Genomic DNA, 13901 nt, shown 5'->3' on the forward strand with positions numbered 1-13901 from the left:
TGCTTTATGGTTCTTAGTGAAATGACTTCTAGTGTGTTACTGCTTTGGAGGGGTGTCACAGGGTGAGGTCCCTAGGGAAGGCCATGTTGCCCCTAAGGCCCTGTGACCATACCAGCTTCACCCTACAGGTGCCTTCTATTTTTGCTTGCCACATCTTGATGGTTAAGATAATAGATGCTAGATAGGGAGGCTGCCCTCAAGTTATTATGCAGTCACGGTCCTGGGTGGACCCCACTAAACTGTGTGGTCTTAGACCCCTTGCTGTGTCCCTCTCTAAGTAAGTGCCTCACAGGACACCCCAGGCCTTATGGGCTAGATGCGTGGCTCCAAAACCATCCCTTTACTATGCCCCATGCCTCACAGGTGATATTCAGACGTCCCTCTGAGGCCTTGATGTAGCTCAGCCTCCTGTCATCACTGGGCCCTTGGGCCCTGTGTACACGCCCTCACTGGTGCTGGGCTCTCCGCAGCCCCTCTCGCTGTGCCCTCACTGGCGCTGGCACTCTGCATGGTAGTGAGCCCCAATGCGGCCTCCTCCTTTCCAATAGCCTCAGTCTGGTTTACCGGATTAAAAGCAACAACATTAATATGAACCGCTGGACTATAACATATCAGCAACCATAACCCCGGAGGTCACACTGTCCCTTTTAAGAGGGTCAGTTTCTCCCTCAGCAATGCGTGCCTCCTAGCCCCGGATACTTTAGGAGCTTCTAAACCTCATTAGTCTCACCAAGAGCAACACTGGCACCCAGGTATCTTTGTGGGGCTTTTCTGCATGAATTCCACTTCCCCTGGCAGCTGTCAGGGCCATAACTGCCTTCAGTCCCCAGCCCTGGGGCTTATATGGGCCCAGGGCCCTGCCTTCCTTCAGTCAGCTGACCGGGTGCAGCTGCGGGCTAATTCCCTCGTTAGCAGTCTGCACATGTGGGGTTTCTGCCTGGCTCCTAGGGCCCTCTCTATGCAGTTTCTGCCCTTAAAGGAGCAGGCACCTTAGTGCCCTGCGACAAGGGGATGGGACACTTACATGTGCAGAAATCAATTTGTTCAGCAAGCTGAAACTTCACATTCTGTTAGCTTGGTTTATGCTCACAAGGAAAATTAAACTTATAAAAATACTTCTTGTTGCCTGCTCAAAGAGGGGAAAGCGGGCAGTGTTTCCCTATACAACAAACTCAAGGCGATAATTTCCTTTACAGTGAAAAGTGCTCCCTCCTGCTCAAGAGAGCTAATGCCCTCTCTTCCTCCTCTAACAGCACCAGAGAATTTAGACTGTAATGTATAGTCTTCTTATAAGTTGGGAGAGCAACCAGTTTTTTTATAGTGCTGCTGAAAGTACTCTATGGTAGTAGGGACCAATCTTTTCAGCAGGTGTGCCACAAATTATCCCTCACCCTCCTCAAGTACCACTCTGATCCCCTTATCCTGCCTGATCTGCTGCCCTACTTTCTGCTTCCTGATCTGTTGCTCGGCTTTTTGCTCTCTATCCTATCTGCCAATGTGGTGCCTGTCCCCTCCACAATCTGCCCCATCATACACATGCATGGTGCATGTGCCACTTACAGCATGTGTGCTACAGGTTGGCCAGTCCTGGTATATGGAATGAGTAGCCCGCTAAGGCAGAACAGCTCCATATGTCTTAATTGCAGGGAATTAAATGGAGTCCTTTGAATGCACATATAATGAAGGTCTTTGGAATTACAAGTGTTAGTCATTTGGACTTCCATACATTGCTAGTCAAAAAAGAAAACAGAAATAGAGTAAGTCTAGGAGGCCAAATTGATGTTTCCCAATACTACAGCTTTTGATTTTCAGTTAAACATTTTTAGCGGAAATGTAACTGCTATCTATAGGGTATATTATATTTGGCTTCTATAGATGAGAAGTGCTATATACCTCTCAAAGCACTTTATAAAGCAGGTCACTGTCATTGTTTCAGTTTTACAAATGGAAATTGTGACAGTGAGAGTAAAGCAGGCCAGTGGATATTAAAATTGTGCTGTCCAGTGTTTTAAGGTCCAGTCCAGTGTGTTAAGGATTAAGCCATAGCTACAAATATTTGACATTAGTGCAGTTTCAGATTCTAAAGTGAGAAGCTTCTGATAATTATATGGAAACTAATATGTTCCTTCTTCCCTTACTCCCAATTATGCACCCCTCCCCCTTGCTTATAGAGCTAACGTTTTAAACTGGCTACGATCTGGCTGTAATTTCAAAATTTCTTTAGATAAGGTGAAAAAATAAAATACATATTCCATTAAGCATCCTTTATATTGTCTGTAATCAAGGAAGGTTTTCTGAGCTCTTCTCAGGATGAAGCCAGATCAAGGTAATTTGGGTGATTAACTTTCTAAACCAAATGTATATTTTAGTCCTGAAAGTTTGTGTGGAAACAATTAAATATACAGATTAATAAATCATTATTGAAGGCTTATGGGTGATGCTTCAACATGGTGTAAACTGCAACTTTCTGTGACTTGTGCTGCAAGATGAGAAAAGGCAATATGGAAAACAGTCTTAAGATCCAATGAATGAATGAATCAGACACTTTCACCTCATTTCTGTGTCTATCTCCTTTTCTTTTCCTCTCCCCCCATTTTTATTAGTTCTAACATGAAATTAATTTTTCTGTTTCCAGCAAAAGAGGAAATATCAGAAAACAGAATTACGAAACGTTTTTCTCAGGATTCTCCACCATACAGTGCCCCTCTTTCTCCTAAACTTCCCAGAACTGAAGTTCACCCATCTGAAGGTAACTCTCCATCACTTTGCATGAGGATTATTTGTAATATTTCTAACAAAAGAAGCAACTACATCCAATTTGTTTAACTTTAGCCATAACCTTTGATAGAATATGCATGTTCACTGTATGATATAATATGTGTAGGTGGTAATTACTGGTGAGGGGGCACAGATATTGAGCTAGTGTACATTTTTAGTTCCTCTGTTGGGCTCTTGCCTAGTGTTTTTCAATATTTAAGCGTCCTTTGCAGGCAGTTGATGGATGAGGTTGTTTATATGCAGCAACTTATTAAAATCCAGTAGGATACTAACTTGTATTAAAATAGGATAGAAAAGAAACCAAACTACTATAATAACTGATGTAAAAAAATAGTCTCTCTCCGACTGATGTATAGCAGTGGTTGTAGGCTGCCTAACTTGCAAGAGTTTCAAAAACAATTAATATTTCAAGACATTTGCAAAGGCCTAGGTGCAATATTAGATTAGATATTTGTAGCCAGACTTTTCAGAGGTTCTAAGATTTTGGCAAATCTGATTGTCGTTGGTGAGAGTTGTGATCTCCTGCGGATTGAGTCACAGGGCTATATTTAGAGAGAAGAGGACATGATTAAAACACTTCAAATTACAATGGATTTGTTTAACATGGAGTAAGGATTCTTATTCATCTAGTCTAATAACAGTAGAAGCAGGGGGCACAAAAATTCATAGTAAATTTAGAAACTGCTTTGGAAAGAAGGCATTGTTTTATTCATAAAATGCACCCAGTAGAATTGAGTTAGGCAACTGATGGGTGTGACCATGAATAGGGGTAGCTCACTTGAGTTTAAGAAAATATAGGCACCCAAATGGGAGCAAAATAAAACTAACGATGTAAACCTAGACTGGTTAATTTATAGTGTCCAGTATGGTTATCATACTGGAACTGCTGTATCCAGGAAGAGATATTCCACTCTTGGAACAAGCTTTTCCGTAAGAGTCACTTTGCAATTTCTGTTCAGTGTACTGATTAAGTAACTACATAATAAAAGTAAGATGCATTAACTTAGTCTTATACAGTGGTATGGCTTCCTGGTTTTAAACCAAAATCTATAGGGGAAATAAATGTTTTACCCTATCTGAAAGTTTAGACTTTTTGCTAAGAAATTTGAATAAGGTGTGCTATGCATTTGAAGAGGCTTTTTATATTTCCCAGTCAACCCCATTAGCCACTGTCCTCCACTGAAAATCCAGAGGTAATTTTATAATAGTCAGTCATGGGATAGTTAACAAGAAAAATCAGTTTAAAAAAAAGTTCTGGCTCTGTTGAAACTGTTCTCATGAATTGTTGTTTTGGAATATCTTTTTAAGACGAAATGGAATGTTTGCGGGAAGTCTTCCTTTGGATCTGCTCAGGGATATATTTTGCAGGCTTTTGCTGCCCATTGTGCTTTGGGCAATTTTCTCTTTTAAGTCATGAAGGATAAAGAAACAAAACTGCAACTGACGTGTCCTGCTGCTGCAGGCATGTATCTCTTTCCAGTCTTGTATTAAATAGAACCTTTGACTACCACTTCTAAGTCTGAGAAGAGCTTTTAAAAACAATCTCCCTGCCCGTGCAATTCATACAAACATCGTTAGGCTTTTATATAATCCAGGTCTGTTTTTTACTTTGACTAAAACATCAGAGATTCTGAAATGGAGCTTTCAACAATATATAAGAAAACTTTTTATCTCGCCCTCATCTCCATAGCTGCTATTACCTCAGACTGTTCAGAAAATCCATACAGGGAAAGTTGGACCTAATACCAGACTAGTGAAGAAAGATGTAATTGTCAGACTCCAGTTCTGAGTCAGCCCTCTGACCCAGTGACTATTTGTTATACAAATCAGGAGTGGCCTTTGGACATTCTAGAGTCACCGAAAGAAAAACTATCCGATAATCAGCCTAGTTCTTGGCTGGAGGTTTTTGACTAAAAGGTGATGACTCTTGAGGGGTGGCTGTGTCAGTCTTGCTACCTACCTAGCATGTGTTAGTTCAGGATAGGTTCAAACATTAATGAAAAGAAAAAAAATGGGCATAAAATTCTGCAGATTGCAATTGCATGGACATTTTGACATCTGTCAGAGGCCAAGCATCCCTCCTTCTCCAAAAGAGTAATGATTACATCATGGGTATAAATGGTTTTCCTGTCTGCCACCGAGATTTTCAGGGTGGCAGTATTGATTTAGAATTTACGTGAGTGAGTATGAAACAGACTTTCTAGCTCTTATAGATGCTGCTTTGGCTGGAGGATCATCTGTGGTGCTATTTCACTGTATTTTCTTTGGAATGGAAAGTTTTTCCTAACTTTATTCATCATCCTTCTCCTTCTGACTTCTTTTTCAGTGCTGGGTTTGTTTGGCTTTTTCCCCACTAATTTTTTCCCTCAAATAACATCACGATCTATACTCGAGTCAGAATATATTAAATTAACAATTTTCAATAGTTGTAATTTTTTTAATGAACAAACCCAACATTCAGACCGTTGAGACAAAAGGCCATTTTTGTCTTATAGCCTCTCCATTCATCAGATTAAGTACTATTGACAAGTTATAGGTCTAATTATTGAAACGAGTACTTTTGAATCATAGGTTTGGATATTTTACTGTTGATATAATTCTAGTTTATGACATTCAGAAGTCTATGTCTACCAGAACTATGTATTTGGGGAAGAGGGTTACCCATGTTTGAAAACATTGATCAATATTTATTATTTTAGAAATCACTGTTTCCTCTATGTGGGAATTGTGGCAACTACATATATTCTGCTGACTTTAATGATGGCTGCAGTTTCTGAAGATAGTATGATTTATAAATATATAATTGCTCATTTGTTTCCATTTAGAAGTTAAGTTCTCTTACTATTCCTTACTATTCAGTGAGGGATCTTTTATTTATCTTAGTAATTTCATGTAGAACAAACATAACACAGACTTAATGGTTATACTTACTTCTGAGAAAATGTTTAAACTAAGGATGTGGTTCCCAGATCATGATATCTATGACTGGGATAGCATATTTATCATTATTATCTTCAGAAAATTATTATAGATAAGAACTTTGCTGTCTACTCCTGCTCTTCTTTTTTTTCAAAAGAACATAGAATAAATATTTTTATTTGATCCATTGAACTGTATGGCAGCCATTTTTGTTGTTACTAATATGACTTGACATGTATTTTAGGAACTTTTTACTGACTACTGAAGAAAAAGAAAATGTTAGTTGTGTTGGTACTTGCTTGATAGAAAACTTTGTGACAGCCTTAAAACTTGTTTTAAAGAATTAAATTGCACACAATTAAGTAACAGGTTTAGAATGTCCAGCAAACTAAACCAATCTGTGTTTGTGTTACTTATAATGTGTAGCAGAAACACTACCTAATGAAGAAAATTGCATCCTCAAAGAACACAGATTTTCTGAGGACCCTCTGGATTCTGTACTCAATTCAGTAAGTCCTTCAAGTCCAACCCGTCGAAATTCTACTGAGTATCGTAGCTCAGGAAGCATAGGATATTACAGGACTTCCCTTCAGCCGGTGACTGCTACCTCAAAGTCAGCCCCAATTCTACGCAGGCTGTCATCGAGTTCTGCTGGGAACACCAGTTACTATGAAGTCAACAGGAATCGAATACATAGGAGGATTGAAGGTATGATATATGCTTAATCTTTCAAAAATAGTTACTGTTTTTTAGCAGAATGCAAAGTCATTGGGTTACGGAGGATATAGTAAAGTGCTCTGACGTCAAAACTTTGCATGCAAGAGGGGTCCATTCATAGCATCTGACAAAGTAGGCAGTAGCCCACAGAAGCTCATGCCTCTCTGAATCAGTTTATAAAATGCCACGCTGCCCTGGCTTTTGCATCATGCTGTTGCCAAATTGAATTTAAGCATGTTAAATTTAATGCAGTTGCACAAGCCAGAAAAATGTTGCCTGCTCTCTGGTCTTCTCTCAGCTGTCAAAGTCTGAGGTGGAGAGTGCTGGTTACAGTTTCTTTTTGGAGCTCCTCAGGCACTAAAGGTTTACTTCCCCCGGAGAGCATGCCTTACTTCCTCAGTATTTCTAGGCACTGGTGTTTTGGGAATCTCAAACTGGTGTCTCATGATAGCATGTGGTACTAATACCATACTGTGTACCCGCAGATCTGTAAGTTTTCTGTAGAACCTTTTGAAGAGACTTTCAAAGGGAAATCAAATGTTTTTCATTTTAACAAATGAGTGCTATGGGCCAGGATGATCCACTGGGAAAATAGAAGCCGCTACTAAGACAGGTCACCAAGAACGTCTGATTTCTCATTAAATGTGTTCTTCCTGTAGTGACTTTCAACATTTCTTCGTTTTTTCAATAATTTCCTTTAAGCTGCAAGTTCCACAACTGGACCTGATCTCCATGCACTAAAGCGGGAACCCTCCCGAGTACTGAATAAGGATCCTTCTACCTGGTCAATAGATGAAGTAATGCAGTTTGTGAAAGAAGCTGATCCTCAGGCATTAGCCCCACATGCAGAACTCTTCAGGAAACATGTATGATGCCTTTCTGTTTCTTCCTGTTTACTATACTTGAATACATTAGTACTCTGTGTAGCAACTTTCCCTTCTATTACCGTATTTACAAAATGGGAGCAAGGTCCTATGAACAAATTTTGAGAGAGACGGTGGATGATTTGTATTTTTCTAGAAAGCGCCTTCTAGCTGCATGAAGCTTGGGAACTGCTATCTCAGTTTGTTCTCTCCATGCAGTGACCTTGTTCAGCTGACCTAAATAGCTGTTACTTACTTCGTTGTATGGTCAGTATCTGTTCCCTAGCACTCCATGTTCTGACAGCAAGCAAGGAGCACCATCCATACTAGTTTTTAAGGTAGAAACTGTAGCTCACTGAGATGTAGCCACTTGTGACTTTGGAAACTTGTGGACCCTAGCTCCCACCTGAGAGCATTTCTGGTCAGTTCTGATAGTTTGCAAAATGGTCATTGTATCCCTTTATATTAAAAGTCAGATACACATCTTAGTTATAATTAAATCCAATTTACTTAGAAGAAAAATCTAAAACAAAAATGAAAACGCATTTCCACGATTATAGGCAAAACTGCAAAGTTCCACCAAAACTAGCAGGATGATATATTCAGGAAAATGACAGTTCAGCAGCTGTAACTGTGCTCAGTTTACTCTGTTCTTTGTTTGCTGTGCTAGTTTGTGCTAGGCTGCTTAGTAGAGAGCTGCTCTATTACCTCAAAAAGTCTGTCTCCAACTGGGTGGGGCTGGCACTTTTTTTTTAGTAGATCTATTAGCGAGTTACTCACCTAGCTTCCGTATCAGTGCCAGTCAGCTCTATATTCAGGGTATCCAGCCAGTTTATTTCACATGGGGCAACCTTGTGCACACGGCAGACGAACGAGCAAGCAGATATAACCACAATTGCCATCTTACCTCAGACCTTGAGAGGAGCAACCCAGGCTCTGTGCATCTTCCTGAGCTTCCTCTCCCCTCTTGTGCTCTGCCTCTGGGTCTTTTAGCTCTCTTTATGGCTCTGCCATTATTCCTGAATCACCAGCAGGGATCCTTGTTTTCTCTGATTAAAGAAAAAAATCCTCAATTTTCAGATTTAAAAAGTACCCCAAAATCCACATTTTTCTCTCTCTCTCTATTTATTTTTTTTATATATATATATATATATATATATATATATATATATATAAAAAAAAAAAAAAAAAAGAGGCATTTCATGCTAGTCATGGAAAAATGCAGATTTTGGGGTACACTTTTTAATCCAAAAATTGGGGATTTTTTTTTTATCAGAGAAAATGAAGATCCCTAGTCATCAATTGAATCTGGTTCCCAAGCTTCCAGGCACACTAGTAACTGCTAACCACCTGCTGGTGGGCTTCAGCCCCTGAAGGCTGAGCACCAACTTCCAAGGCCCAGTGGACCAAATTCTGTGCCGTTTTGAGTTGTATTTATTCCTTAACATCAGGTTACTCTGGCTGTAATATCAAACCAAATATTATTTGATGGTAGTTTGCACTTCCTTGTCACTGGTTGTTAATCGCAATGGCTAAATTAACAGTTAAAAACATGTGATTGGACCTAAGAGTAAGCTAGGTTAGAGGGAATTTCAAAGCATTGTTTCCTTTATCAAATTTCCCTTATATTTTTCTTTACAGTTCTGTATTATATTTCATGTGTTTTTTATCAGCCTACTGTATTTAAAAATGAGCACAGATTTCAATATGTAGTTGTAAGGAAACACTTGCTGAATTATCAGTATTATGTAAAGCTCTTAATAGTCTACATCTGTCACATTTCAGCAGTTTCTCTTCAAGGCAATTGAAATCTGTCTGGTTGTCCTTGTTCTTGATCCTAACTTTCCATCTGGTTTCAACCAGACATAGATCTGTCTTATTTCACAGGCCTGCGTGATGTGCTATTCTCTTTCTCTCTGTGTGTTGTCTGTGTCCCTGTACAGCTGTTTTCAAGGTTCAGTGCAAGGCCTCAGTATGTGGGTCATTGTATCGTTAACCAGATTGGCCTTCAACTTTAGATTTTCCTCTTGTCCCAGTTCCTTTTGTTTTTATTAGAGGAGCTGGCTTTCTGGGCCATTTGCTCAATTTCAGATGTAAATATGTTCAGCATCTTAAATGCATAGAAAAGGGTGCAGTAGAAAACACTAAAAAAACTAAACAAAATATTAGTTTAATAGTTTACTGATGTATTAAACTATAGTTAATTACTGATATGTATACTCTACTTTAAAGTTTTTTATTGCAATACAAATAAATACTGTACATTTCCATTTTGTTGTGCATCTTGTTAAAACATCTATGCATTATTGTATTTATTCTCTTCCTTTTACAGGAAATTGATGGGAAAGCACTACTGTTACTGAGGAGTGATATGATAATGAAATATATGGGACTGAAGTTGGGGCCAGCATTAAAGCTATGCTACCACATTGACAGACTTAAACAAGGAAAGTACTAGCCAGTGGAAACACAATAATCTGTGTGTTCATACCAGACTTACATCTCAGGTTCACAGACATGGTCTTTATTTAAAAAGTATTTTGTTGTTGCAAACATTTGTGGTTTGCAGAAGTTTCCTCTCAAAATGTGATAAAATATTTACTATCGAGAAAAAAGGACTATGTTACATTTTAGGAACTGATTTGGAAAGGTACACAGGAAAAGGCAGTTAGGACTGTGTTCTTTGGGTTTGCGGTTTTTTTTATGTGATACTTTCATGGATACTATACACAGAAAACTGAGAAATGCATTCTCTTTTACAAACTTCAACTGATACATTCACATTCAAAACCAAAACAGCTGAATCCCAAAGGAAAAACAGCATCAGGTGTTGATAATTTTTACAGGGATGGCTGTAAAATTTTACATTATGAAAAATTTTAAAGAAGCAGCAGTAAACTTCATCTCTTTTAGTGAATACTCTGTGACTGGTTCTCCAGGAGAGTAATATTCATTTAGATTATGCTATACAGATTTCCATAAAGGGAATAGACATATGAATGGTTTCATTTGTGTGTGCTTTTAATACAAAAATAAGCTTTTATAAAGTGTGGTTATCAGTTCTCTGGTAAATTAGGAGGACAAAAAGTACAGTATGTTGTCAGTTTTTATACAGGCAACATGTCTGTTTCATGGAAGGGGCATTTTCTCAGCCGTTCTGAACAGCTGATTGTTCTGGGTTGAACAGACGTTTCTCTGGAACAGAACACTTACATTTTAAACATTCCATTTTTCCTGAGCTTGGCGTGGATATATTGATGCTTGTGTGTGTGTGTGTGCGCGCGCGTGTGGTACAAACATATATATACTGTACATATGTATTCAGTTTTTTAAAAGTATTCGAAAGGTACTTTGCACTGCAGCAGAGGTAACAAGAAACTGTATAGTTCAGTTTTTTACTGGTTAATTTTGTTATGTACTATTTTCATATTCATTAACAACTGTCTTTCGCTTTTCATTCCTGTGGGGTAAGAAACAATCAGTGAATGGATGGATTCACACAGGAGGGTTCCTTGTACTATGCAACACTTCCTTTCACTCATCGATTAGCTCTGAGCCATTTATTCTGGTATAGTATCTGGAAAAACACATTTTAGTTCTCATGTTCATTTTTTTTTGGCTCTTTTTAACTTCCACATATTGTGCAAGTGGTACTATATACCAGTATACTTTTTTTGTATAAACTTGGTGCTGTTTATATAAGCTACAGAATGAGTGCTGATAGTAAAACAATTTGCTGTCACTGCCAATCACATATACATCAGGGACAAGAATGTACATTTTCTGTGTAGGAAACTGAAAGTACTGTATGTAATAGTGCAAGTGATAAAGAACTACTTACTAGGAAAGGTGTAGTCCTAAAAGGGTAGGTTTTATTATATTTCTTATTGCCTTTTTATATGAAAGCATCTAGTAAAAAAAAAAAAAAAGTATTTTTTACAAATTGCTTTTTGAAAATGCCTTGCTTATTGCTAGTTAAATATTCCTCAGGTTTTTGCAGAACTACTGCAAAATCATACCTTTTGTAGTTCACAAATTGTCAAGTATTTTGTTAAATAACTACAACACACATTTAATATAGCAGTTCATCTGTTTTTTTCAGGATTGTTTTAGTATACTACCATAAAGCATTTGACATTAAGGGTTTTGTATTTTGATTTATTTTTGCATATTTTTGTGTGCATGTATATTAAATGAACAATACACTTTATAGCTAGTAAGAGGCAGAACAATGATTGGGAAAATATAGTATATTTTTTTCTTTGAGTTATGAGATGCCAACTCAAGTTATTGCTTATATATGAAAGAAAATACTGTACTCCAGATATGTTAGGTATATCATGTATATCAGTGGTGCCCAGCCATGCGGGCCAGCATTTTCCAGGCCTGCAGGCCAAATGAGTGGTGTGGGGTCAGTCTGTGGGATGGCCCTTGTGTGGGGTAGGTTCATGGGTCTGGAAATGTGGAAGCAGTTAAAGTTGCCATCGCTTTTCTGTTGTCAAATTTCCAGACCCTTGGGGAGCCCTGCAAACCTGATGACTAAGCTCTGTGTACCAGATTTGGCCCATGGGCCAGGGGTTGAACACCCCTGTTTTATATGGTATTTAATCACTGTTGAGAATTATGCTGAATGAAAAAGAAAAGTACCACTTTCTTAAAATTGTATTGAAAGTATTGTATTCACTCAAGGCTTTTCTCCTCAATTGCTGCCTGGGGGGGACCTCTTGTCTTAGATCTGAGTACCAGCCTGGACTAGATGACAGTTCAACTCTGGCCTTGGCCCCAGACCTAGAGACAAAGCTGGAGCACTGCTGCCACCTGCCCTAGGCTGGGTGGGGGAGGCAGCACACAGCAGGGGTAGTGGGTAGGAGATCCAAGGGGTAGAGCTTGGGCAGAAGTGCCAGGGGTGGAGTGACAGGCAGCAGGGGAGCAGGCAGAGGCATTGGAGGGGGTGGTAAACAGAGGCAGGCACTGGAGGGGATGAAGTAATGGGGGGGCACAAGCACACAGAGGGCAAGGGACAGGTGGTAAGAGAGCCACGCGGCAGGGGAGCAGATGGGGGGGACAAGTGGCAAAGGAGGCAGGCAGTGGTGAGGGAAGGGGCAGAGGTGGCAAGCAGCAGATAGGGTAGGCAGCAGAGGATAAGCACAGGCAATGGGTGGGTCAGGGAGGTAAGGGGGGGCAAGATTTGGGGGTCTGGCCCATTGCCCCTTGCTGCTGCTTTGCAGGAACAAATTGAAGATATCCTTCCAATAATTAGATTCTATATAATATGGAAAATTATAACATATATAAATTTTCCATATCTAGAATTTCATTATTGGGGCGTTGTCTAAAATTCAAAGTAATCTTGGATTTGGGTAAATACTGTAATTCAGACAGAAATTACATTCTTGCATTCACCAAATAATGTGTATAAACAAAATAAAGATGTTTAAATTTTCTATTTTATACAAGGCTTTTATGGAACAATGGAGTTTCAGCCTTTTTTCTTACATTCCACCATTTGGTATAAATATTTGTAAAGAGTTTTGTCTGCATACATGCACATGAAATCCTAGAATGTCACCGGGCAAGAATTTCACATTGTATTATAGCATGAGATTCAAGCATGAGCTTCAAGATTCATGTGTTGTAACAGATTATATTTTTAATTCTTTTATTTTCAACTGGATGTTCTTATAAGCAACAAAATAAAATAATTTTTGTTCAGTGTTGCAATTGTTCATTTTATTTGACATGCATATGTTTATACTCGAATCAAAATTTGCCCAGACAGTTTGTTATATTATATCTCATTTTGTAGAGTTTGGCAGTTCATGTAAACTTGTGATACAAAAATGTTTTAATTATAGAATATACTCTTCAACATGTGTTTATCAAGTCCAGTTAATATCTGTGCTGGGACTGGTCTGTGTTTTTAGGAGAATAGTTTAGAAATATTTTTACAGCATATAGTTAGAGTATTTCACCACTCATGGCTCACAGTTTCCATACAAATATCCATTAGTGAGCAAAGGAAGGAGATCCCTAAAAGTTTCTATATGATCTGGAACGGCTTTATATTGCTTTTTCCCCAAAGCTTTAATGGCAATTACCTTTTAGATTTTTTTTTTTTTTAATAAATTGAATATCCATCTTGACTAAATGTGAATCAAAATGGGTATATCAGCTGCACTGTAGAAGAACCCCTTGAATCTATATTTGTGCTTCATTATATATAGAGATATAGCTATCTTTTCTAAAATCTAGAACATAAATGCCATACTGGGATAGCAGGTCAGGCCAATAATCCATCTAGCTTAGCGTTTTATCTCTGACAGTGGCAAGAATGGTGCTTTAGAGGGAGAGCGTTGAACTGGGTCTATCTAAAATGTTCTATTCCCTATTCATTATTCTTCCTTGCATCTGCTATTGGTTTAGATGCCAGAGGAAGCATCCCTAACTGTTCTACCCAACAGCTATTAATGGATCTACTGTCCATGAACTTGTCTGGTCCTTTTTTTTGAACTTTAAGCTATCTGTCTCTTAATACCTGTGTCAATGAGTTCCACAGGTTAACTTCATGTTATGTAAACCTGTCCCCTACTACTTTCAGTGGAGGTCCCCTAGTTCTAGTATTGT

General features: G+C 38.6%; 1 protein-coding gene across 8 annotated transcripts in view; it reads left to right on the forward strand.

Annotated features, from left to right (window-relative positions):
* SCML2 (Scm polycomb group protein like 2) overlaps positions 1-12994 on the forward strand; it is a 106403-nt gene extending 93409 nt beyond the window's left edge. For 6 of the 8 annotated variants that reach the window (XM_090062844.1, XM_090062893.1, XM_090062885.1 and 3 more), the window contains 4 exons: positions 2636-2749; positions 6124-6405; positions 7117-7280; positions 9610-12994. In XM_090062844.1, the coding sequence (XP_089918970.1) occupies positions 2636-2749; positions 6124-6405; positions 7117-7280; positions 9610-9735 (686 nt within the window). In that variant the 3' untranslated portion in view covers positions 9736-12994. The remainder of the gene's footprint in view (positions 1-2635; positions 2750-6123; positions 6406-7116; positions 7281-9609) is intronic. The other 2 variants (XM_090062869.1, XM_090062877.1) reach the window with 2 other exon arrangements.
* Positions 12995-13901: the final 907 nt, after the last annotated feature.

This window comes from Crocodylus siamensis, chromosome 1 (genome assembly GCF_052110815.1).
Source record: "Crocodylus siamensis isolate JL-2025a chromosome 1, ASM5211081v1, whole genome shotgun sequence".
NCBI classification, from domain to species: domain Eukaryota; kingdom Metazoa; phylum Chordata; order Crocodylia; family Crocodylidae; genus Crocodylus; species Crocodylus siamensis.